Genomic DNA, 26,960 nt, shown 5'->3' on the forward strand with positions numbered 1-26,960 from the left:
GGAGAACATGCAGCCAGAGTGCTCCTTAGAGGCAAGGATGATAAACGATCATCTTAGAGAATGTGGGCAGGTTATTCCTTGGAGACGGATATCATGCTTGGGAAGGTGAAGGGACAGCTAAAGGAAAGAAGGCCCTAAGCCACGTGAATTGACACAGTGACTGCTGGACGGGCTGGAGGGCTTCGGAACCATGAGGACGGCACAGGACAGGACAGGGTTCAGAGCTCTTGTTCATGAGGTCACTATCGGTTGCTCTCTGCTCGACAGCACCTAACGACAATAACAACATTTCTAAATCATAAGAAAACAATGAAGCATATTTTAAAAGATGCAGAGTTCGACTGAACTGTTTAAGCTAGCATCTGAGACTCCAAGCAGACGCAAACGTCCCCGTGTTTGTAAAACATCTCACTGCTCTGTTTCAGGAATACTCGGCTCAGCTCAGTGGCCTCGAATGTTGTTTTCCAAGGTTGTGAATCACACCAAGGGTGCCTTCCCCTTCTTTATCCTGTGGAGCCACCGGGGGATTTGAACCTTCAGAGATACACAGCCTTTGGGTTACCAGCTGAGCTCCCCATGAATCCTGCAAACAGAACTCAGTGCAGCTCTGACCAGACAGAGTCCAGAACTGGGCCCCAGCCTTCACTGTGCCAGGTCTGTGTGACCTTGACCAAGGTCTCTCTCACTGTGGGCCTTGGCCGCAGGACCATGGGGTTGGAGCATGAGGGCCGGATCAAGCCCCTCAGCCGCAGGACCACGGGGTTGGAGCATGAGGGCCGGGTCAAGCCCCTCGGCCGCAGGACCATGGGGTTGGAGCGTGAGGGCCAGGTCAAGCCCGCAGAGAGTTCTTGCTGCTCCGACCGGGTCCATCCTCCCTCCCGTGGCCTGTGCTCGCTTCTCTCTCCAGATGCTGTTCTCTCCTCTGCACAGAACAGCGCCTAACGGGGAACTCTTCCATCTGTTCTGCTTGTTGGAACTTGTCCAAATTAACGGAATCTTAATTTTACAGACTTTTATCTTTTTTCAAACTTTTCTTAGGAATCATCATTTTTAAAAAAACATGGTATTTAAACTTTTACTGTTCTTGGAAAATAAACGTGGGAACAAGTACACAGAATTCCGAGAGCAGACAGCAGCTCACGGGGGGGGGGGGGGGGGGGGATGATTCAGCACCGATTTTCTGTGCTTAGTTGCTCTTAGAGACTAATTCCATTGTCAGCACAGTCCCTGTGGCTGATAAGACAGAGAAGGTGATTCCTGAGGAAGCTCGGGAGATAGAGAGGGAGGGAAGCCCCTACGAGGAGAGAGAAAGTCGACCTTGTGGCTTCTACATCGAGCTCCCCTCAGCACTACACAGAAGGAAATCTCAGCCATACAGAGCACTACATACAAGCCGGGGAGCTCTGGTGGCCTAGCGGGCAAGGGCTGCCAACCCAAAGTCGGAAGGTTCAAACCCACCAGCTGCGCTGCAGGAGAAAGATGGGCAGTCTCCTCCCGTGTGATTTACAGCCTCTGGAAACCCACTGGAGGGTCAGCCATGAGTCGGTTCTGACTTGACAGCACACAGCAACAGCATACACAAACCAGAGTGTGGTCTGTAGGGAGGTGATAAGCTAACCCGAACACTGCACTTCTCTGCTGATTCAAATCCAGCACAGGGAGAAAAATGGGCACTCTCTTCTGGTGCTGTGTACAGCCTTGGAAACCCACTAGCGGGACAGCTAGGGGCGGGTTTCTACTCCACATCAGTGTGATCTGGGGAACTTCGAGGCCGTCCACAAGCAGCCCGAGTGGTCGGCCTGAGCCTACAGGCAGTAGCGCCATCTAACCAGCACTATTGATGACGCCTTTACCAACTTCTTTCCTGAATATCCACCTGCAGTTCTTCTGAACTAGCCATATATCCAACAAATGTGACTTCAGAAGAGGGGGCACCATCAAGGCGTGTATGTGAACAGTTCTCTGTGGCTTCGGGACAGGCCTCAGGAGTCCCAGATGAAACCCAAGCTCCTTCCCATTGGGTCGTGTCAATGCCCAGTGATGCAGTGAAATAGAGAACTCCTTAGTACTTTGGAGAGGTCCCTGACAGCAGACTTTCTCCAATGGAATATGTCTCCTGATCTCCCAACTGGTGGTACCAAGGGTATTGACCGTGGATTCAAGTAAGATGAAGTTGTTGACAATTCTAATCTTTTCTTCATCTATCATGATGCTGCCGATTGCTTCAGTGGTGGAGACTTTTGTTTTCTTGATGTTGAGATGCAATCCAAGTCCTCCTGACTTTCAACAATCAATGTTCTGTCAACCGCATAATATAGGTTGTTGATGAGTTTTCCTCTTACCCTGACGCCACATTCTTCTTCATAGAGTCTAGTTTCTTAAATGCTTTGCTCAGCAGACAGACACTTGTGAACTCGGACTCCTATTGGTCATGGGAATTGTAGATCTTGAGCAAATGACTTCATTTCTCTGCATCTTAGATACATCAATGATAAAGCAGGAACAGGATTCTTTGTCACAGCTCGTTGGGTTGTCATGGAGATGAAAAGAGTAAGTAATGAGAATATCTCAGGCCGGTGCTGGCTCACTAAACACAAGCTGTTCTTCTAGGTGGTGTTTCCAGAGAGCAGGTGGTAGACTTTTGATAAGGAAGTTTGAAATCTGGCCCCTGCACAAAAGCTTGAGTTTGCCCTCCAATCCTCTATTCTTTTAAATTTAGATCAGGGATTGAGGTGAGGAAGGGAGTAATGGAGTCAGGCGTTCTAAGATCCAGGCAGGTGAGCAGCTTTTAACGAGACTGGGCACAGAGGGCCAACGCCATAACATGGTGATGAAGGGTTGTGATAATGCAATAAATGGATTTAAAACCTTTTTAACTTGCACCGCAGCCTCCATCTATGTTTAAATCAATGGGGAAGTTCTGGCAACTGTTTATGTAGTTGTTTCAAATTGAACAACAGACATTTTTCCCAGAAGTAGCATGTGGATGCTGGTCTGTAGAGTGCCTTGCCCTGTGACAGAGGCAAAAAGCAAAAGTGCCACAGACAGTCACAAGGAGCCTCTGTCAGAGGACACAGGAGAAATATTATAGGCCACACTGTCCCTCTCCAAGTGGATCTTCCAAGATACAGCACAGGAAAGGGGTGGGCAGGACCACTCTACTCAGTTATAAGAAAATGGGATTTTCTGAAAGGCCCTGAGAATACAGTTGTCATTTTTGGTCCCTCTCCTTAGTAGTGTATCCAGAGGAAAAAAAAAGCTGTTCATCACTTCTGAAAGGAGTCATCTCCTAGCGCCCTGGGGGAAGAGCTCATCCAAGAAGTGGAGAGAAAAAGAGACAAGAATGACTGAACAGGAGACTGACTGTGTCCCACCTGCCACCTTCTCTCCATGAGATGTTACATTCTTCAAAGAGAAGCACGTGGACACAGGTCCAGACCCCGCCTGCTGGGACCCTCTCACACAGAGAGTCACTGACCAACATTTGGTGGGACGGGGACAGGGATGTCATTTTCCCTTCAAGAGTCTCTGAATGATGCATAGATAATATGTTACTTCTAACAGAAAGGTTAACAGTTCAAACCCATCCAGAGGCACCACAGAAGTCCAAGAAAATCTGAAGGAGCACATTTCTACTTTGACATCCACGAGGCCACCGTGGTTCAGAACTGGCTCAAAGGCAACCAGTTCCTGATCATTCCTCCCTCAACACTACTCTTCAAATGTGAGGGAAATGTCTGCCTGAGAAATAGATGGTGGATCTTTCTTCAACCCTGAAAGGAAACCTTGATGACATCTAGTTACAACTCACATTAGAAATGGATGAGATGAGACCAGGAAGATGAAGAGACACCAGGGAAGACCTCTTGTCATCTGGGGAGCCCACGCCAAGCCCACGTCTAATGGAAAGACCTCTTGCCATTCGGCGAACCCAGGCCAAGCCCACATCTAATTTATTTCTCTGTATTCATCCTTGTCAAGTAGAACAAAGAATCACACCCTTGAGAATGGAGAATGGCCAGTTGTGCAGGGAAAAGGGTGTCAGTAAGTGGGGGCCTTAAGAGACCACCCTCTCCCACACACACACTGATTCCTGAGGAATTCTCCCCCGAACAGCCTTCATTCCTAGTGTGCCCCTTGGTAAAAGGTTAAGGAGGGGGGAAGAATTCATTGTCAAGTGGGCCTGTCGCATGGTGACTTTATATATACCAGAGTCAAAAGGTGCTTTGTGGGGGTCCAGTAGCTGATTTAAGAAAAAGGACTCATGCACTTTTCTGGGGGTGGGCTCAAATTGCCAACCTTTTGGGGAGAATTTGGGAGTGTTGGCCATTTGCACTATGCCCATCCTCCCGACCGTCGTGAGCCCCTGCCCACCGTGACCCCAGCTTACCCTGAGGGCCTCCGGGAGGCTGTGGTCCTTCGTGAAGGCGATGACCACAGGCAGGATGCCCAATGAGCTCAGTTCCAACAGGGCTGGGGTCAGGGACGATGGGCTGGAGGTCGGGCCAGCCTCAAAGAACACGGCCACCTTCCTCAGGAGAAGGCCCGAGCGCACACGCTTGAACACGTGTCTCCCCACAAACCTCATGGTGGCCCCGAGATTCCGCTGGCCAGAGGCCTGCTTCAGGGCAAGCCCCCTGACGGCCTGCAGCAGGCCTGGCCGCCCCCTGTGGTCTGAGAAGCGCACCAGGTAGTCTGTTTGGCTGTTGTACGAAACGATGGCCACTCGGGCGCCCGTGGGACAGTTGCTCTCACTTATTTCCATCTTCAGCAGCAGCGACAACAGGACGCGCCTCATCCTTTCAAAGTCCGCCGGGGTGACATCATTCGACATGTCCAAGGCAAACACCACTTCGGTCGGGAACACCGGGCACTTGGAGGCACCTTGACATAATGGACACACGAGCTGTAGGGACTCTGCAGGGCCTCTGAGCAGCCCAAGATCGGGTAAACCAGGGTTACTACTCACCTGCTGAACACGCTGGAAGGAGATCATTTTGGAGAGAAAGAAAGACAACGTTAGTTTATTCAGACAGTGGCACCTTCTCCCTGTGAGCACAACTAAGAAAATCTATCTCTGAGGAATTCCAGCCATAACCGTCGCCAGTGAGCTTCAAGCTCGTAGGACAGAGGCCTCCTGTTCCCGGGTCCGTCTTCCCCTTTCCCTCTGTAGAAATCGCCATTTCTGGCCAGGTATGTGTTGTTGCTGCTGTTAAACACCTTCGAATCAACGAAGACTCCCAGCGACGCCATGAACGACTGGACTCTGACTACCTGACGCCCTAATACTAAGTTTCGTTCATTTGAGTAAGAAACATGCCAGTTATAACTTAAAAACATTACTCCTTCGCCTTTCTTTCCCATTTTTTGTTGACTGGACCATCGACCTGATGGCTGAAATGTCAACACCCATCTTGGACCGTGGGGTGATCTGGGGAAAGGCGCACCCTCCACGGGGAGCCTAGTAGCCCTGGGCTGACCGCTTCCAGGCTGGGTTTTGAGAAATACATTGGTATCATTGTTATTTGAGACTTTAGTTCACACTCAGGGAACTTAAAATTCAATGTACTGAGATTTTTTTAAATTGCACACACGTACTGAACACTAGAGAGAAAGAGAGAGATAAGAGATGATGATAGATAGATAGAGATAGATAGATAGATAGATAGATAGATGATAGATAGATAGATAGATAGATAGATAGATAGATAGATAGATAGATAGATGATAGATAATAGATAGATAATAACATGTGTGACATATCACTCCCTCCCTCCACACAGAGGAAGACCTCCAAGGAGATGGATTGGCGTGGTGACTATAACAATGAGGTCAAAAGTGCTGTAGATAGTGAGGAGGGCTCAGGATAGGGCAAGGTTCAAGTTTGTTGTTCATAGGGTTGTTATGAGACATAAGTGACTCGATGATACATAACAAAAACACATTAGCTACAAACTATATATAAATATATATACCTATATATATAATGTATAAATGTACTTGTGCAGAAATAATGCATTTTTAGAAAAAATATCAGAATGCAAATAATTGGAATTATCCTTAATCCCATCAACAAATTCCGAGGAAGGTCATTTTTCACAGTGACCGCACGTGGCTCTTGTATTTAGCTCTCCAATTGTTTCTCCAGCTAGCACACCTAGGTGTTATCTCTGTGCAAGTATCTTTGCATATCTGTCCAGTTTTATCCCAATATTAAATCACCATGATCATATATTTTCATAAGTTATTGTCCAATTACTCTTCTAAAAGTTTGTACCAATACCACTAGAATTGTGCATTTTTATGTATTTCTCAAATTTGAGTAGGATATTTTTAACCAGTATAATATATCCCCATGTCTCCAAGGTTCACTGTAGCCTTGTCCAGTCACAATAACCAAACTGTGGAGACATCTGAAGAACCTAGCAAGAGACACAAGGATGAACAAAGCATGGGACACAACGGAATATTATTTTGTTATAAACAGAAATGTTTGATGCATGCTACAACATGCGGGAACCTTGAAAATACTATGTTAAGTAAAATAAGCCAGATACAAAAGAAGAGACATTGTAGGATCCCATATGTATGAAATACCCAGAATAAAGAAGTATTTGTGACCCCCAAGGCTGGAGAAGAGAGAATGCCAAGCTATTGTTAGGAGTTATTAAGTTTTGGGTTGAGTGATGACACACATTGGAGAATGAAAAATGGTTATGATTGTACAAGGTGAGTTCTTTGATATCACTGAATCCTACACTTAGGAAATACTGTAAATGGCAAGTATTTTGCATACATATTTTACCACAATCTTTTTATTTTTTCACACATGTTTTTTATTTTCTGGGGCTGTATGTTGCCATCTGGCAGCCGTCTGACAATCAAACAAACAATACAGACATGTTATCTTTAATCAGTAACAGCTAGTTTTGAATTGAGGTGGCTTTAGATAGGATAATACTCTCTTATTCTGTTGTGTGTGTCTCACAATCATTTTTTTAGCAAAGCAAATACAGTAAAAACAGTTCCAATTTCAGAAACATCTCAGATTTCTATTCCTTTTTTTACTGAAATTTTGACACTTATTTTCACCCTTAACCAAAGCATGCTGCAATATACACCCAACCAAATGTACTTTAAGCCAGTTTAAACTCATGGACCAGAAAAAAAAAGTAACATTCACACTGTCCTTCTTTGATATATTAGTAATTTGACTGTACCTATAATTTACTCTTGTTATCACTTTAGTTGAACAAATTTTTAAAAGAGTAATTCTCTGCCATTCTTTACACCTTTTACTTTTCTTTTTAAATTGTGATTTATTTCTTTGTGTAAGTTTATAAAGAACTTGGTTTTCCATTCATTCATTGTAGGGGATAAAGAAAGTACATGACATTGAAACAGACGAGGGAGAGAACTGTATAAAAGGAATATATGATTAGGTTTGATTGGCATGACAAGAGTTCAGAATAAGAGCTGCATAGTAAAGTGGTCTGGGGGTGGAGGGACTGTATAACTATGAAAGAACTTTTTTCCCCAAAGAAAACAGTGAATTGGCGGGGGGGAGAGACATGAAGGAAAATGTACAAAAATGAATGAATAGAAATCCAGATTCCTATACTTTGACTTCTGATGAAGTTGAATGCTTTCATAATTTTACGGCTTTTTGTAATTTTTCTTTTCTAAACCTCCTTTTCCTATCTCTTGCCTGCTTTCAATCACGAAGACCGTTTTCAATTTCGATTAAATAGTTCTGAGACATCTGTAAATAAAAATGGCTGAGTGGCAGCGCTTTTACACATATCACCATGATATAAAGGGGTCAGTTTGCCTGGATTGTGAATATTTTGGCAATTTTTCTGCTCTCCCATGATATCCTAGGGATCATCTATGTAAATGTGAACACAGGGATATGTGTTATCAAGTCAGATACTTCTTTTATAGTGTAGTCAAGTTGATGGTATTCTTTTCCATGTCTGTTAGGGAAAAATATTCCAGGATCTCCCAAACAACAGCTGATAGGAAGGAAGAGAGCCCAGAAAGATTAAAGGAAATACAGGGTGCTTGTGAAAACTCTCCAGCTTTCCAACTAAGAGGCCAACTCACTGTTCCCACTTTATTTCCAGTAAAGGATGCTTTTATTAAAGACATAAATACTCTGGAAAACATTAGATACAGCAAATGAATCATATTATTGGATTGTGATGAAACATTATTTAAAATTTGATGATTCATAATAGTTGTTGTTGTTGTTGTTATGTGCCGTCGAGTCGCTTGTGACTCATAGCGACCCTACGTACAACAGCCCTAAACTCTGCTCTGTCCTGTGCCAATCGTACTGCCTCCAATACACCCATCCTGATTACCCCAGTCACTGAATCAATCCACCTCATAAAGGGCCTTCCCCTCCTGTGCTGTCCCTCCACCCTCCCAAGCATGATGTCCTTCTCCAAAGACCGGTCTCTCCTCACAACATGTCCAAAGTATGTTAGACGGAGCCTCAGAATACTTGCCTCAAAGGAGCTGCCTGGTTTAACCCTTTCCAGGATGAAGCTGTTTGTTTTCCTAGCAGTCCATGGTACTCTCAATACTCTTCTCCAGCACCACAGCTCAAAGGCATCAATTCTCCTTCTATCCTCCTTGGTCATTGTCCAACTCTCTGATGCATAACAAGTGATTGCGAAGACCATGGCCTGTATCAGACGCACCTTAGTCTCCAGAGAGACACCATTGCTCTTCAGTACTTTGAAGAGGCCCCTAACAGCAGACTTTCCCATGTTTAAAATAAATGTAAATCACTGTCATAACAGAAGTCCAGAATGAAGGCTGCATAGTGGAGTGGACTTGGGGGGAGGGTTGTATAACAATGAAAGGATTTTTTTCTTTTACTTTTCAAAGAAAAGAGTGAACTGGGGGAGGGTTGGGCAGGGAGAAAAGTGCAACAATGAATGAACGGAAATCCAAAAATCTCTGTAAATTTTCATTATAATTAATAATAATAATAAAATTTTTTAAATAAATGTAAATCAAACGAGATGTATTTCTGGGAGGGCTACCACTGATCATTCTCATTTAAAGCATGATGTTTTAAAAGGAGAAAACTTCTCACGATAAGAGCCACCAAGCTGCAGGTGCACAATTCATTGCACTTCATTGTATCATCCTGTAGACCTTTTCTGCGTTACTGAGATGGCTAGCTTTGCATCTACTGTATTCTGAGGCCACATTTGACAGGACTGTCTACTTGAGGAGGGTACTGAACATGTTGGTTCAGTAGGAATCTTCCGCCACAGACCACAGCATTTCCTTAACATCATCCAGGGCCACATCAAGCCGTCACACACCCCCCCCCACCCCACCCCCGCCCCACCTCCAGCCACCGCCACACAACTGGCTTCAAACCACTTACGGCAGTTTTCTCGGATGAGGTCGGTAATCTGGCAAGGCTGTTGGGGAAACAGAAAAAGGTGAACTAGGTTTCATTGGAAGCATCTTTTCCTCCTGACCCGAGTGACTTGGAAATGCTGTGACTGTTGTCCTTGCTGCTCTGAAGCTCTTGGTGACAGTGAACACCCAGACATGCAGGAGAAGGTGACTCGATCCAGCAGTTACGTTTCTGGAATTCATGAACACGTCAAACGCTTAAGAGACTGAGATAGAGTATTGTCCATTTTACTGGGCACAGGTGGATAAGTGACCCCATTTTTAAAGCCTCACAAAACAGAAGTCAGGTTTGATTTTGGAGACATTTTTAGGCCCAGGTGTCTCCCCACAGAAGGAAATGCCTTTAGTTCTTAGATCTCTGCATGAACAACTCCTGTAACACATCAGAGTGGCCGTGAGGAACGCCACACACATGCGCGTTCACACACCTGATCCTCAGGTACCCCCACCATCCATGGCCCAACTTATCTCCACTAGTATTTGGGGCTGGGAGATGGAAAACCATCATCATTTTTTCTATCGTTTTCAGGATGTGCATGAGACACAAACACCCATCTGACAACAAATCTTGTTTATAAATGTTGTACAAGTAATTTTTTCATTTTCTTAAAGGATACATTGTAGGAGGACAATAGTCCTTTCATGGTAACTAGTTTTTCCTAGGGAGGCGGCTTAGTTGTAAAGAGTTATGCTGCCAACACAAAGGTAGGCAGTTCGAATCCACCAGCTGCTCCGTGAGAGAAGGATGAGCAGTGTCCTCTCATGCGACTTACACCCTCTGAAAACCTGCTGGAGGGTCAGCTCTGGGTCAATTCCAACTTGACAGCACGTTAACAGCAACAGTAATAGTTACTATTCTAAGATACCCAGATTCCCTGTTGGGTTTGAACTCACATCATACTCATTTTTCATTTTATTTTTGTTGTGACATTTCAGAGTAAAATATGCAAATCACAATATTAAAGATGTATGTGAGACAAGAAATTAAGGAATCTATTAAGGTTAGCAAATTTCTATTATGTGACAGTGAAAGCCTTCGTGTTCTGGAAAGAATAAACACAAACATCAGAATTTTCACCTACCGTCATATCTACCAAACCCTTGGGTCCCTTGGTACCCTGGGGGATAAAATAACACAGAAACTTGGGATTAAAATGTAATTTTGAGATTCAACATATTCTTCAGAGTTAGCAAAAGGCTCTGAGAAGGCTCACCACAGTACACAGTACACAGCCCACAGTCCATAATATACAGTCCACAGCCTACTGCCCACAGCCCACAGTCCACAGTCCACAATATACAACCCACAGCCCACAGCCCACAGTCCACAGTCCACAATATACAGTCCACAGTGCACATTACACAGTCCACAACCCACAGTACACAGTCCACAGCCCACAGTACACAGTACACAGCCCACAGTATACAGTCCACAGCCCACGGCCCACAGTCCACAATACACAGCCCACAGTGCACATTACACAGTCCACAATACACAGCCCACAGTACACAGTATACAGTCCACAGTCCACAATACACAGCCCACAGTGCACATTACACAGTCCACAGCCCACAGCCCACAGTCCACAATATACAGTCCACAGCCCACTGCCCACAGCCCACAGCCCACAATATGCAGTACACAGTACACAGTCCACAGCCCACAGTCCACAATATACAGTCCACAGCCCACAGCCCACAGTCCACAATACACAGCCCACAGGGCACATTACACAGTCCACAGCCCACAGCCCACAGTCCACAGCCCACAGCCCACAGCCCACAGCCCACAGCCCACAGCTCCCAGTACACAGGCCACAGCCCACAGCCCACAGTCCACAGCCCTTCATGCCGGATTGTGAAATTCCATCCCACTCCTTAAGGAAGGAGGCAGAACGCGGAGGTTCTGGATGCTGGGTAAATAATACATGCTTAGAAGACCAACTCATTTGGGAAGCAACTCATAATTTAGCACTAAATTCTGGGAAAAGCCACTCAAATCAAACAGACTGTTTTGTTGTATCAACGTACTGTCAAGCCCCTTGTAACGGCCATTGTACCAACACAACTTGCTGAGGGCTGCCCTTGCTTTCTCTGCCTCTCCACCTTTCCAGCATGCACTCTCTTTTCCAAGGACACACCTGAAGTTTGTGCGATGAAGGCTCACGGACCCTGCCTCTAAGGAGCATTGTGGCTTCACCTCAGCAGAGACAGACTTGTTTGTTAGGCAGTTCGTGGGATATTCAGTCCTCTTCCCGCACATCACAGCTCAAAGATACTGATTCTTCTCCCGTCATCCTTGTTCATTGTCCCACTTTCAGATGCACACGGAGCAAATGAAAATGCTGTGGTTTGGATCAGGTGCACCTTAATCTTTAAATGGATAGCCTTGCTCTTTAGCTCTTTGGAGAGGTCACTGACAACACATTTTCCCAATGCAACATGTCTTTCGATTTCTTGACTGCTGCTATCATGGATGCTAATTGTGGATCCAAGTAAAGTGAAATCTTTATCAACATCAATCTGTTCTCTGTCTATCACAATGTTGTCTTTTACTGGTGGGAGTTTTTGTTTTCTTGACGTTGAGATGCAATCCAGACTGAAAGCTGTGGCCTTTGAGATTCTGAAGTGTTCACAGTCCTCCTCACTCTGGGTAAGCAAGGTTGTGTCACCTGCGTAACTCAGGTGATTGATGAACCTGCTTCCAATTCTGCTTGGAGCTCCTTAACTGCAGTCACTCGGGAAGTCTGAAGATCTTGTCTAGCTTGTGTTGTTGTTAGCTCTTGTTGAGTTGATTGATTAATGCAGGGTCAAAATGAAATGGTACCTGGTGCTTCATCAACTTCATAATCACTGACATATCTGAGCCCATAGTCTTTGTCATCCTGGTCACCTTTGCCAGGGAAAGTGTCTCTCATTTTTTTGCTGGCCCATCATTTCACCAACATGATGTACTTTTCCAGGGATTGGTTTCTCCTGGCGACTGGTCTGATGTAAGCAAGACAAGTCTCACCGTCTTCACTGCTAAGGAACATTCTAGCTGTATTTCCTCCAACAGGTATTTGTTTTGTTTTGCTTTGCTTTGCTTTGCTTTGCTTTGCTTTGCTTTGCTTTGCTTTGCTTTGTTTTGTTTTGGTTTGTTTTGTTTTTCCAGCATCTCACAAAACACATAAACTCATGGTGGTTGAGTTGGAACCAACTCCTAACTGTTCCTCCAGTGGGTCACCCACAGCTGTCCAACTGCAAGGATACTGTCCATCTCCCTCCCAAGGGGCAGCTGGTGGATTTAAGCCACCAGAGCGAGGCCACCGTTGGGTTAGCCTACCGGCTTGCTGCAGACTAGGCCCCCAGTCAGTGCTCTTCCCCAACATGACAGCTCAATATTTCAACTGTCCTTTAACCTTCCTGTTCGGTGTCCAGCTTTCTCTGATGGTGCCGTCTGTGATGAGCTGTGCTGTGGACCCAAAGGCTGCGCATCTCTGGGGCAGCTTTGAGGGAAGAAGACGGGCGGTCTCCTTTCACTACAGTTTACAACCCAGTGGATGGCCCTCTACAACTCTGAACTTACTTCACCACAGTGGGTTTGAGGGATTTTGTTGTGAGAAGGGGTTCCTGTTATGTTTTGTTTCTTCTTTTAGCTTTAACACATATATGAGGCAAATGGGGGGGGGGAAGCCCATGGCTTAGCCACAAAGGTGACATCTTTGTTTTTTAATGCTTCAAGTTATGTTAAGTTGTAGCAAGTGACCATCAGCAGGTCACTGTAATCTCAGGCTTTGTCCTCTCCTCTCTCAAATGTCCTCTCTCTAAGGTGTTGGATTCTATGCCTTAGTTCAGCCCTCTAATAAACCCTAGAAGGCAGTGAACTACAGAGCCCACCTCGGGGCAGACACCTTGTGCCAGCCTTGTGGACTCACAGTCTTTTTCCAAGGGTTGCACCTCCTGACAACATGCTCACAGTACGTGAGGTGAAGTTTCACCATCTTTGCCTAAAAGGAAAAGGCCTAAGCACAGAAGAGACCAGCAGAAGTTAGTGGCTCCTTTCATATCAAACGTCCTTACAGAGAATCAAAAAGTATTGTTGAGCTTCCAACACTGTGAGTTCAGTAAGAATATTTAAATGTCACATTTTATTCGAATTTTCCTCTGAGTTTTGCGTAAACGGTGCTGTTCATCTTGTTTATTTCTATAAAGCCATCATCTGGTGAGTTTCACACATTCTTTTATGTGTTTATATAGGTTCACAAATCTCTAGCCACTCCAACCAGTATCTTCCTTGTCTTGAAATAAAAAAAAATTAAAAAAAACATATACTGCATAACGATACTGTGTAAGGGCTTGAGGCTAATGTTGTCCAAAGTCAATTTAATCCAATTCCCATACAGGCCCTGCATTTGGTTCTGTTTAAATCCAGATAGAACCTACGTTTCCTAATGCTCCTATTAACAACCACCAAGTATAACAAGGTGTTTCTTGGAAGCAAAGATGTTAGAACTTCATCTCACACATTCTGGGCATGTTTCAAGAGTTACTTAGAAAAAGTGTTCTTTGAGAGAGCTATTATGCTTGGGAAAATAGAGGGCCTGTGGGAGAGAGGAAGACCACCAACAAGATGGGTTGGCATGGCGACTGACAGTGAACTTGAGCAGAGTAGCATTTATAAGATTGTTCAGGAGAGGGTAAGTTTTCAACCTGCTGTTTGTTCATAGGGTCACTATGAGGTGGCGTCAGTTAGACTGCACCAAACAACAACAGTATAACTAGAGATGTCTCTTACCAAATCTCTCAGCATTTTTACATAAAGGTTGAAAAGTAGAAAGCAGAAGGGCATATGTTACCATTTGTCCCGGTGGACCTTGTTCTCCCGGGCTTCCAGCAAATCCAGAAAGGCCAGCATTCCCCTAAAAATTATCAAACCAAAGTCAAGAGCTTCCACCTTGAGACTCCAAACTGTCATTTCTTAGAGATCCAGTGAATTGGTTATAGACTGTTAGTGCCTGAATCATGTATCAGTGGAGTGAGACATGGAGAATAGAAAGAAAAGTGGGTCTCTTTGTGGGACCCCTCCACCACCCATATTCCTTCCAATATAACTATGCCCACTGTGTCTGTGTGTGTGTGTGTGTGTGTGAGAGAGAGAGAGAGAGAGAGAGAACATGAGTACATAGACAGTTCCCAACAGAATCCTAAGGGGTCAGCCTCAAGACTGAATAATAAGCAGAATCCAGGAGGTCTCCTCTGAGGGCGCCTGGCACTAGAAGAAGATGACCCACCATCTTTCAGTCTTCACAGTCTCAGGAGAATCACATGCGAGCCAGGAACTCACTGCTCATTTTACAGATAATCCCAAATAGATTCTCTGGAGTTAGCTGAGTAGGGCATTAGTCATTAATCTAAGGTCCAGCTAGCAGCAAACCATGCTAGAAATAGATAAAATTTCCCTTTATGTCCCTGATAATATATAAAAATATTAATTCTCTATTACCTGTAAAAATGGAAAGCAGGAGTGCAATCCACTTCCTAAACCACAAGCCTATGGAAACTCCATGAACTTGGAGAAATGACGATAGTTATGAAAAGGTCTTTTGTTCATAGAGTCACTATGAGTCATGCTCGACTCAACAGCAATCAACAGCAACCTGTAAAATATACCTTCCCCCCCCCTTTTTTTCTTTACTTTCTACTAGTCTGTGTTCTCTGCCCAAAGGCTTTGATCTCGCCTGTCTCTTGGCTGAACACCCACTGGGTTCGATTTTTACGGAATTCTTGTCCAGAACAGATGCCAGTGACTGTGATTCTTTAAGACTGACTCTTCAGGACCTGTTGTTGTTGTTCTGTGCCGTCGAGTTGCTTGCAACTCATAGCGACCCTATGTACAACAGTCCTAAACCCTGCTCTATCCTGTGCCAATCGCACTGTCTCCGACACCCTCATCCCGATTACCCCAGTCACTGAATCAATCCACCTCATATGGGCCTTCCCCTCCTGCGCCGTCCCTCCACCCTCCCAAGCATGATGTCCCTCTCCAAGGACCTGTCTCTCCTCACAACATGTCCAAAGTACATTAGACGGAGCCTCAGAATCCTAAAGGAATGACTTTTCAGTTCTAGACTCTGTAAAACGCAAGTCTATCCCAATGGCAGCCACGGTCTTGAGAGGTTAGTCTGCAAATAGCTAAGAGAAAGTGAGAGCACAGAAGCCTTTTAAAGAAGCATCTCTATTTGTTCTACAGCTGAAATAATATTCTGTCAAGTGCGTACAGAGTTGCTCTATGCTATTTTTCTAAAAGATTGATGTAACATAATGGAAACGCAGAATTAGACTTCCTGTTGCTATAATTCAGGGACCTGCACATCACTTGAAAGACAAAGGTTCATGTGCTTGAGTAGAGGTTAGAGTAGCTAAGGAGGGTGTGGCCATGCCCTTCGGAGGGCCTGGCTTCCTGCTGAGAAGTCCATTTACCCCATGGAAATATGCGCCTGTGTGTAGCAGATTGTGATGTGGCCTCTGTGATGGATGGGAATTTCATTCTTACCCTCTTCCCTCTGATTCCCTTTGCCCCTTTCTTTCCTTGTTCACCCGGGTCACCATCTTCTCCCTTAATAGAAACAAAGGCAGAGTTTTGAATGTTAAGAAAAATAAGTACAAGTAAGTGATAAATTCTGCAAACTAGCAGGCAGGGTCCAAAAAATGCTTTCTTACTTGTGTGCCAGGGTAGCCAGGAAATCCAAGTTTTCCCTGCGTTCAAAATGAGATGAGATATTACTTCATATCCTTGACATTCTTCGGGAGGAAGGAAGAAACTACAACCTTTCAGAAACAGATTCAAAGCAGGTGCCAGAAAACACATCTACAACCCTGAGTAAAGACATGGCAAGATCTCATTGTTCTGAAGAGACAGTTCTGGCTGTCATGTGGACAAATTAACTACATGGGACAAGGTCAAAAGCATGGAAACCAGGTGTCTCTTGTAGTGATCCAAGAGAAAAATCCTGTTGGCTTGGCCCAGAGGGTGGTAATGGTGATGGTGAGAAATGAAGAAATGTGTTGAATATACTTTGAAAATAATATCTCCTGAATTCCCTGATAGATTACATATAGTACACGCATTATATAAGGGGCATCAGAGACGGCTGCTAGTATCAATCCTGAAAGATTCTCAAGACGGGGGGTGTGGAGGGGCCAGACTAGAGGAGGAGCAGGTGGTCAGAGGAATCAAGTATGATGGACTGGATTATATTGTTTGTTGTTGTTTGGTGCCTTGAAGTCAGGTACAACCAGTAGCAACTCTATGAATAGCATATCTGAGCCATGCCCAATATTGTACCATTCTCACCATCTCTGACACATTTGAGCCCATTTCTGCAATCACGGTGGTGTCAGTCCATCTGGTTGAGGGTCTTCCTCTCCTTTGCTGACTCTCCGCCTTTCCAAGCAAGATGTCAATCTCCAAAGAATGAATAGCCTCTCCTAGCAACATGCCCAAAATATGTGAGACATCTCTGTCATCTTTTCTTCCAAGGAGCACTCTGGATGCACTTTCTCCAAAATACATCTCTTTGTTATTTTGGCAACCATGGCATGTTCAGTACTCTTCTCTCATACCACAGCTCAAAGGCATCAATTCTTCTGTCATCCATATTCAGTTTCCAGCTTTCAGATGCATAATAAGTTATTGAAAAGACATAGCCTGAATCAGGTGCACCTTAGTCTTCAAACTAACATCACTGCTTCCCAGTAATTTGGAGACATCCCTGACTGCAGACTTTCCTGATGCAATATACCTCCTGATCTCCTGGCTTCTGGGGCCAAGAATATTGATTGTGGACTCAAGTAAGATGAAGTCGTTGACAGTTTCAATCTTTTCCCCACTGTCGTGATGTCGTCTCTATCAATCGGTCCAGTGGTGAGAATTTGTTTTCTTGGTGTTGAGATGCAATTCATACTGCAAACTCTTCATAGATGCAAACTCTTCAAATTGCCCCCACTTTCATCAAGCAAGATTGTGTCATCTGCATAATGTTCTTGATGAGTCTTTCTCCAGTCCTGATGCCACGTTGTTCATACAGTCAAGCTTCTCAAATAATTTGCTCATCTTACAGCTTAAATAGGTATGGAGAGAGGCACAACTATGATAAACGCTTTTCTTAATTTTAAACCACGTAGTGTTCTATTGCTTTGTTCACACAATGGTCTCCTGTTCTAGGTATCAGTTTCACAGGAGCACAGTTAAGTGTTCTGGGATTCCCCTTTTTTTCAATCTTAGCTATAATGGTGTTACGATCCACAAAGTCAAATGGTTTTGCAGAGTCAATAAAGCAAAGTTAGGCATTCTCCTGGTATTCTTTGCTTTCAGCCAAGACCCAGCTGACATCAGTAATAATACGGCCTTAAGTGTATAAGATGGTGAGGCTGGCACGCCGAGACAGGATTCAGATCTGTCATCCATAAGGTCGCTATGAATCATACTTGACTCAACACCACCTAACAACAAAGTCCTCCTGTAGCTCCACCATTTCTCAGCTAGTTACTAAGAGCTTACTATGTCCTAGGGAGCTCTGGAGGCATAGTCTGTAGGGACTATGCTAGCTCATAACTATCTAACTAGCTCATAACAAGTTTGCTTTCTCTGGCAGTTCTAACCTCCCCGTGGCTTCATGGGAGAAAGCTGGGTAATCTCCACCTGTGTGAGTTACAGTCTCTAAAAGACCCCCTGGAGAGTCATTTGTCAGTGGGTTCTGACTTGAGAGAAAATGTGTTGTGTTTGGGGCACTTTCCTAATTAAAAAAAAAAAACACAGCATTTGTGCCATTTTGCAGCCACAAAAGATGAGAGAACTGCAGAGAAACCAGTCAGGAGTCCGGAGGTAGTCAAGGAAGTGGACCTTCCAGTGACTTTTTACTTTGTTGGGTAATAAGTGTATAACTTCTAGGCTAACGTATCCCAGGTAACGATGACTATGGACATCTGATTTGTTCAAGAAGCTTTCTTCAATTTCTATGCTTTAAAGCCTCTGACAACGATGTATTAAGTGCATATTAATATACCAGCTTCTGATGGGAACAGCAGTCATTAATTCAGACATGTTTATTGAACACCCGCTGTGTGTCATGCTCTGTTAATAAAAGAATTATGATGTGATCCTGCCTTCAAGAGGCTCGCAGATGGAGCTAGACATACACACAGGAATAAGTCACAGCACGATCTACCTGGAAGGGTTGGTTGCAAAAATAGGAACAAGGTTCGTGAAGAGCACAAAGGACATGTCTCATCCTTTCTGCAGAAGCTCAGGAAGGTTTCTTTAAGGAGAAGATGATATTTGAGTTGATGGCTTAAAACAATAAAAGAATTTAAGTCATTCAAGAGCAGGAGAGGAGAACAAGGTTAGAAATGGAGGCAAGAAATTGCCAAGAATTCACTCCCTCACTTTTGCCATCAAATTAGAACCGATTTGTAAGTGAGGCTCCAGGATTTTTAGAGATCACTACTCACACGGGAGGAGATTTCCCATCTTTATCTTGCAGGGCAACTGGTGGATTCAAACTGCCTGCTTTGGGGGTGTCAGTGCAACACCTTACCTATTAGGTCATACGAATTCCCTTTGCCAAGACAAGGAGTTGGGAAAATGACTTGATGCGCCCAGAGCCGGGGTAGGAAGAGAAGGCATGGTGAAAAATGAGGCAAAGAGTTTCCTTTCAAATAAGGGTATGGCAAGACTGGCTGTGGTGGGGGGAAAGAACTCTGACAGCAGCTCTTGCAAATAGTAAATAACACCTCGGATCCATTCCTGGCGCACCACTTTGGAAACACTCACACCCAAGAACAAGAAAATGAAGAGTGCTCTCCACGTGATCTTGGCTTACCTTCTCGCCCTTTCTTCCAGGACGTCCATGTCCATCTGGACCGAAGAGACCCTGAGAAAATGACCTCAAGTGAAATACAGTCATCCTGATGGACACCCAGACTGGATAATGTTACCCACACCTCTGGATTTATCGGGAATATAATGTAAGTAAAACAGGATGGGAGTGGAGAAAGTTGGGAGCTACACACCCTTGGAATACATACTCAGATGAGGAGACAGAAGAGTTTAAAAAGGAAAGATAAAAGTGTTATTTATTATTTTGGCCCATCTTTAATGGCACTCTATATGTTAGCAAGATGATACCATGGTTGTAGGAAGGCACATTACTGAGCAAGGATCTCTTTGGATAAATGTGGTTTTCCTATAGGGCAAAGTAGCAAATACAAGTTGTTTCTGAATCGGTACATTTCCAGAGATAAAGACAGATTTTAAGAGTCTGTCTTTGTCAAAAGGTATTGGTATAAAAGCCATGTGCACAGTGGTCAAAGCAGAGTATATACACCAACACACATCTGAGTTTTTTTCACACTTCCAAAACTGGTTGTATGAGTAATGTTCTGCAAGTTACTCAACTCTCTATGTTTCTGTTTTCTCATCTAGAAAACAGAAATAATCACAGCATCTACCATAAAGTGTGGTTGTCAAGACAGTTAATTGAGATTTTACGTAGAAAGCGCTTAGCATAAAGAAAGTGCTGGATAGATAATAATGATGACGTTGATGGCAGAGTAATGGTGGTGCCATCGGGGCTCATCTGATGGCTTAGTGAGCAGGAAGCCGTGCCGCTAATCCAAAGGCAGGTCGTGCCGATCCACCGGCTTCTCTGTGTCACAGGGACGCGCAGTCTCTTCCCAACAATCTACAGCCTCTGAAAACTCACCCACGGGTCGTCCATGAGTCAGTTCTAGTCTGGCAGCAGTGAACAGGAAGAGAAATTGATAGTGATAGTGACGGTGACAGCAGTGGTAATAGTGGTGGAGATGATGGTGACGATCATGGCAGTATGGGGTGTAGTGAGGGGAGAGAGAGAGTCCTGAAGATGGTGGGAACAGTAACGTCGGCTGTGGTGGTGGTAACGTCATAGTGGTCATGGTGGTGGCAGTGGTTGTGGTAGGGATGGCATCAGTAGAGGTGATGGTGATGGTGATGATGATGGTAGTGATGGCGGTGTTGGTTTTGATGGTGGTGGTGACGATATTGGGGTGATGGTGGTGATGGTGGTGGTGGTGATGATAGTTATGTTGATGGTGATGGTAGTAGTTATGGTAATAATGGTGGTGATGGCGGTAGTAGTAGTGGTGGTCATGGTGATGATGGTGATAGTGATTGCGGTGTTGGTTCTGATAATGGTGGTGATGATGATGGGATGATGGTGGTGGTGATGGTGGTAATTATGGTGATATGAAGATGATTATAATGGTGGTGGTGATGGTGATGGTTATGGTGATGTGGGCATAGTGGTGGTGGTGATGATGATAATGGTCATAGTGGTAGCAGTGATGGCGATGGTGATGATGGTGGTGGTAGTTATGGTGGTGGTGGTGGTGGTGATAGTGATGTTGATGGGGTGGTAGTGATGGTGGCAGTGACAGTGATGACGGTAGTCATAGTGGTTATTGTGAGGGTGGTGATGATCATGATGGTGGTGGTATCGGTGGTGGTGGTGGTGGTGGTGGCAGTGACGGCGATGACAGTAGTCATAGTGGTTATTGTGAAGGTGGTGATGATGACAGTGGTCACAGTGATGGTGGTGGCAGGGATGTGGTGGAGATGACAATGTCAGTAAGGTGGTGGCAGTACTGTGATGGCAGTGGCAGTGTTATGGTAGGTAAGATGTTGATGGACATTATAATGACTGAAAATTTTATGATATTACTAGGGATCTTAACACCTTCACATCCAGATCACAAGCTTCTTGTAAAATAGAATAAATTTGGAGCATTTAAAGTAGTTTGGTGTTTTGTTTTATTTTGTTTTGTTTTGTTTTTCTGAACAAATCAAGAAAAAAAGGGGAAAAAACAAACCTCGGATGATTTTCTTTTGCTTGGCTAGAAAAGTAAAAAATGAGTTGTCTGGAGGACAAGGATGGACATGAGATACACCTACTGTCACTCAGCCTTCTCCCCAGGTTAGAGCACTCACAGCCTCCACACCGCCACCCGGGGGACACAAATCGTGTGTTTGGAGATTTCGCTCCCTAATAATTCTAAAGTAAATATTCCCAGAAAGACATCCTCCTCAGCATTGTCTCACTGTCTGTCCCAGGCGGAACTTAACCTGTTAACAGGGTTAAGTTCCGCCTGGGACAGAAACCAGGGTTGCACTATTTTAAGTAAAAAAAAATTGTAGTGAAGAGCAACTGTCAGCGTCACCCCTGACTTTCCAGGGTGCAGATGGAAGGCATCATTTGCCTGGATTCTCTTTGATAGCAATGCTATTCTGTAAACATTCCTCTTCCATATGAAGTTTAAAGCTTTTTTAACATGTTTCTGTTTCTCTCTTTGCCCTGCTTTTCCCTCCCCTCCGCCCCCCAAAATATCATTTTAGTTCACAGAAACTGTAGTTTCTTCTCAACTTCAAGTGAAAGAAATGTCTGAAAGGAACTACTAAGAAGGTGATGTAAGTTGGTATTATAAAGCTAATGCCAATAAAGTGGACTGAAAGTACTTGTAAAACAATTTACCCTAAAGTTTGGAGTGAAGACCGTGGCAACAGCCCCATTCTGTCCTTGGAAGTTATCTGTTGGACTGAATCTTTCTAATACCTGCTCATCCAAGATCATGCCTACATTTGGGGACTCAACTCCATGCACAGTTTGATAGACTACAGGTGCCTGAGCACCTATTTCTACGAGGTGCAATGTTTGTAAACAAGTGTGCTCTGGGTAAACAGAAGTGGCTCGTTACCACTTCCTTCTTCAACCATGAGAGAAGGCAAAACAAATTCTGAACCATCTCTGAATTCCTCATACAGGATATGAATTCAAGAATCTTCCTCATCTAGCGTTCTTTCCTTTTTTAGCTAGAACACAGCTTTAATGATCATGTCACATTTGCAGTCCCAAGTATAATTCAGTATATTATTAACCAAGAGTATTAGAATCGAACATGGAAAAAAGAAGTACATAACAATGAATGAATTCATCCAAAACTCCAAACTGGTGAAACTGGACTTACAGGCTGTCCCCTCGGTCCTTGTGGTCCCCGTGGGCCTTCTGCTCCCACTTCTCCAAGCTCCCCCTTAGATGAGAAAACACACAGAGAAAAGGCTTTCCTTCCTGAGCGATAGTGTGATTTGGTGCCATTTACTTGGGGCTGGTAAAGTTGTTCTTTTCAAGTCCTATTACTGTCATCTCGTGTGAACTAGCTCAACCTGGGCTTCAGCAAAAGTAGATAACTCACAAACACAGAGCTGGTTTGCTCATTGCCCTGAGGCTGGAAGTGAAGCCCCAGGATTTCAAAAACTAGGAGTGTCGCTCAAGAGACAAGGTTTATGGGAGCTTTCAGACTAAGACTAGAAACAAATGTCTGGTGACCTGTTTCTGAAATTCAGCTCCCAGAGAGCTGGCGTGGGACGGGACATTTCTCTTCTGTTTTGCACAGGGTCACTTTGAGTCAAAGTCAAGTTGATGGCAACTAACTCCTTCTCCGAATAAACACAGTAAAGATTTTTATGTTGAAAATGGGTGATACCAGGAGGCAGCACCAGTTACAGAATTGTATATGCCTGTGTCTTTTCCTAAATCTGTGGGGCGGGGGGTAGGTAATGAACCTACACTTGTGTCTGTCGCTTTTGTTCACGTGTGTGTGTGTGAATTTCTCTTTCTACGTGTCCATCTACGTGGCTTCTCTGCTCCGCATACCTCTACCCAACATTAAATAATGGAAAGTCTTTACCAAGCGCATCAGAAAGTCATGGTGGAAACTACCCCTAAGGAGAGCGGCGAATGAACCCTCAGGGGCTCCTTCAAGTCGAGACAAGGAAGGGTGCGTCCTCTACCTTTTACCTTGTTTCCTCTTGGTCCGGCTTTTCCTTTAGCACCTTTTGGCCCTGGGTTCCCGGGATTCCCCTGCAACAAGACCACAGACAGCGTCACCTCCCGGCTGACTCTCTGGCTCTTTCCCTGTGACTGCCAAGTCGGAACTGGTGGTATTCTCACGCGTCCCCTGCAGCACAAGCTCAGCACTGCATCTCTTATAGGCATTCCCTTTCTCCCCAACATGGCAGATCTACGACACAGTCACACTTGGACTCTGGACGGGGAGGGGGCAGTGGATGAGTGATGTGTTCTGTGTAATGACCATGTTCGCCACATGCTGAGAACTGGTGTAATGATCTGACTGCTACAAAGAAAAACATCGTTTGATTAAGAGAGTGGGACACTGTGGTAAGGAAAAACTCTTCACATGAGAATGCAGGGAAGGTGGCAGCGTTCCAGACCGGGAGAGAACAAGGACTGGACGATGGCTTCGGCCATTCTGGCGTTTCTCCTTCCATCCTCTCAGTGGGGCGTTTATTCCTGTGCCTCACATCGTGCCACTCTGATTTCAAGACCATCTTCAATGGCCCCTTCTTCAAGACATCCTTCCTGATGGCCTGTCTCAATCTAGACTGACCCTCTGCAAAGGCCCTGGGGGTGGGATGGTGCAACAGAATAGGGGCTCATTTCAAGCTCTTCTTATCTGAATCACAAATGATCTAATCGCTCTGACACTGTTTCCTCAGTTACCACTGAGTCAGGAGGAGAGAACTTCCCTGATCCAAACCATGATATTTCCATTGGCTTCCTGTGCGTCCGAAAGTCAGGCAGTGACTCAGGAAGATCGAAGGAGAATCGATGCCTTTGAACTGTGTGCGGCAGAACAGTACTGATCATCCCACGGACTGCCAAAGGGACAGAGAAACCCACCTTGAAGGAAGTGCCCGCGGAGCGCTCCAAGAGAGACGCTGTCTCTCTCACTTTGGCCGTATTTCCAAGAGCAACAAGTCCTTGCTAGAGAGAGCATGTCGGGAAAGTCTGAGGGTCGGAGACACAGAGGAAGACCCTCTGGGAGAGGGATTGAGACAGTGACTATAACAATGGTCTTGAGCATATCAGATTGGGACAGGTCAGGTTCAGATCTGCTGTTCAGAGGGTCACTACGAGTCAAAGCTGACTTGACAACATCTAACAACTACAGCAGCACACACTTACAATGAATACACAGGCGACTTCTGTACCTTCTCCTACACCACAGCCCATTAGGAGCTTTTGCTACAGATCCTCGAGACCCACTGATCACTGTACTCCCATAATAGAAATAGCGTAAGGGGGGCACGTAACTGGCAGTCAGTGTTCACCATGTTATTTGGCAGAAACTCCTAATATTCACAAATCTCAGAACAAACAGGGTAACTGTGCATTCTTCTCTGTCCAAGACCCCTCAGTGATATGTGAATGAGCCGTATAACAGGCTGTGGCCACAGACGTCTACCCACCTGAGGACCTGGTGAGCCTCTTTCCCCAAAGACTCCTGGTGTCCCGTCTCCTCCTCTCGGTCCCTGGTTCAAAGATGAGATTAAAATTCAGCAACTCTTTGTAGAACTATTTCTAATCCACAAAGTCTTGTTGGGGCCCACTGGATGCAGAAGTCAGGACCCCCTGATGCAGCGCGCCCCCCACCCCCACCCCAATGCAGCTGGAGTCCAGTCTCAGGAGCTCTCCGAAGCACCACAGTGCCCCCTCTCCACACTCAGTCCAAAGCCAGGGAAGGAGTCTGTAGCGTCTGAGCTTGGCAGCAATCTCCCCCCTGTAAATCCAATGAACACTAAAGTCTAAGAGGCTTGCTTTGATATTTAAGTCACCCACTAATTTTCATGACTCACGTGGGGATGGGATGGATTGCTAGGCTATTGATCTCTCTCCTTTAAAAAAAAATCAATCCTTTCCTTAGAGATTTAAGCGCTGAAGATAAGAGAGTGCTTATGATTTTTCATGAGCCAAAGGTGCATTTAGGTGGCCTGATCCACCGGGCGCATTGCTGGGTAGTTGCTAATTTCATCACACACACACACACACACACACACACACACACACCAGCTTCTTCTACTTTAATGACTTCTGTCACTTTCATATTTCTCCAACTTTTCTGAGAAAGGCTTTCCTGTTAGACGCATTGATCGTAGCTTTTATTCTCCTGCATGGGGTATTGATAGCTATCTATTCAAGCAGACCATCCTGCCCACAGCCCAGTGGGAAGGTGAGAATTAGGGAGTGGTTTAATCAATTCTCGTGCTCGTGGTCCCCAGCAGGCCAGGCTTCCACCCCACACAGCGCAGCAGGGTAATAAAGTGGTGATGGAAGAGACGACAGGGGCACAATAGAGACCGACAGTCCAACCCAGGATTAAGCCAGCAATCAAGAGAAACGGGGCAATATCTATCCTTCAGCTATTTCTCTCTGATCCAGATAATACTTTCCATCACGAAGCAAACACCATCCCTAATTGCAGTCTGACTTCTCATCTCTTTCATCAAGTCCAAAGCCAGTGAGGACTTTCTCGGATGATTAGCTGACACACCTGTGATATTTAACATTCTAGAGAGACTGAGGCCATGTGTCAATAAAAATTGGTATTTCAAAGTTTTCTGTTCGCCACCGCTTCTTAACAACAAATTGACTTTTCTAAACGAATGTCCTTGGAAACAGCAGCCAATAGATCAAATGATGTCTCGGACCGATGCAAATCTGCTGCCATGGAACCCTTTTAAAGTGCTGAAGAGCAACACGACTTCTGTTGTGGTTTGGGGGGTTTTTCAGTTCAATGAAAGAGAGACTTTATTGAGGGCCCAGGGCCATGGGGCTCAGAAGGAGCCAAGAGGAACCAGTGAAGAGGGGTTCTTCTTTGACCTTCTTCTTGGGGCGTGGGTTGTTGGGGTGCCCACTCTTCTTCTGGTGGCAGTTGATGGCACGGGGCTGCAGGCGAGCATAACACTTGCGGCAGACCATCTTGTCAGCAGAACACTTGCGGCAGACCATCTTGTCGCCGTTATACCTCTGGGTCAGCTGGCGCAAGGAGGCTCGGTGATACCTCCACGCAGACGCAGGACCGCCTGCAGGGTGGACTCTCCCTGGATGTTGTAGTCTGAGAGTGTACGGCCATCCTCTAGCTGTTTGTCCACAAATATCAGACACTGCTGGTCAGGGGGGATGCCTTCCTTGTCTTGGATTTTGGCTTTGACATTCTCAGTGGTGTCACTGGGCTCAACCTCAAGAGTGACGGTCTTGCCAGAGTCTTCATAAAGATCTGCATCTCTGCGCCTGCTGCTCGGCCACCTTGTTTAAGAGAAAGAGTCAAGACTGACTTTTTATTTTAAAAATAAAAGTGTGTAAAACATTCCAGAAGGGCTTACTGATTGCAGCTTGAGTCATGCTGAGAGGATTCTGAAAGAATGGAGTGTGGAGCTACATTTCAGATATCACTGAGTTGTTCACTGGGAGTTCTGCTGAGTTTGCTGAGGGCCAGAGCCTGGCCGTAATGATCTGGGATTCCCAGAGTTAGCAGAGGCCCTGTGCACAGCAGAGACTCATAAAAACACTTTGCGGATGGTTTTCCCCTGCCAACTAGAGTTCCATTTTAATGAATTAAATATCATCCCAGAAATGCAAAGA

General features: G+C 45.0%; 1 protein-coding gene across 1 annotated transcript in view; it reads right to left on the minus strand.

Annotated features, from left to right (window-relative positions):
- The window catches only part of LOC102870344 (collagen alpha-4(VI) chain-like), a 100,454-nt gene that overhangs the window by 13,110 nt on the left and 60,384 nt on the right, over positions 1-26,960 (minus strand). The window contains 11 exon segments of the mRNA XM_006883399.1: positions 4,391-4,884; positions 4,970-4,981; positions 9,410-9,446; positions 10,527-10,562; positions 14,283-14,345; positions 15,980-16,042; positions 16,147-16,182; positions 19,308-19,358; positions 22,486-22,548; positions 23,316-23,378; positions 24,788-24,850. Of these exon segments, the coding sequence (XP_006883461.1) occupies positions 4,391-4,884; positions 4,970-4,981; positions 9,410-9,446; positions 10,527-10,562; positions 14,283-14,345; positions 15,980-16,042; positions 16,147-16,182; positions 19,308-19,358; positions 22,486-22,548; positions 23,316-23,378; positions 24,788-24,850 (981 nt within the window).

Source organism: Elephantulus edwardii, unplaced genomic scaffold (genome assembly GCF_000299155.1).
Source record: "Elephantulus edwardii isolate Elephantulus edwardi_28Jun2011 unplaced genomic scaffold, EleEdw1.0 scaffold00027, whole genome shotgun sequence".
NCBI lineage: Eukaryota > Metazoa > Chordata > Mammalia > Macroscelidea > Macroscelididae > Elephantulus > Elephantulus edwardii.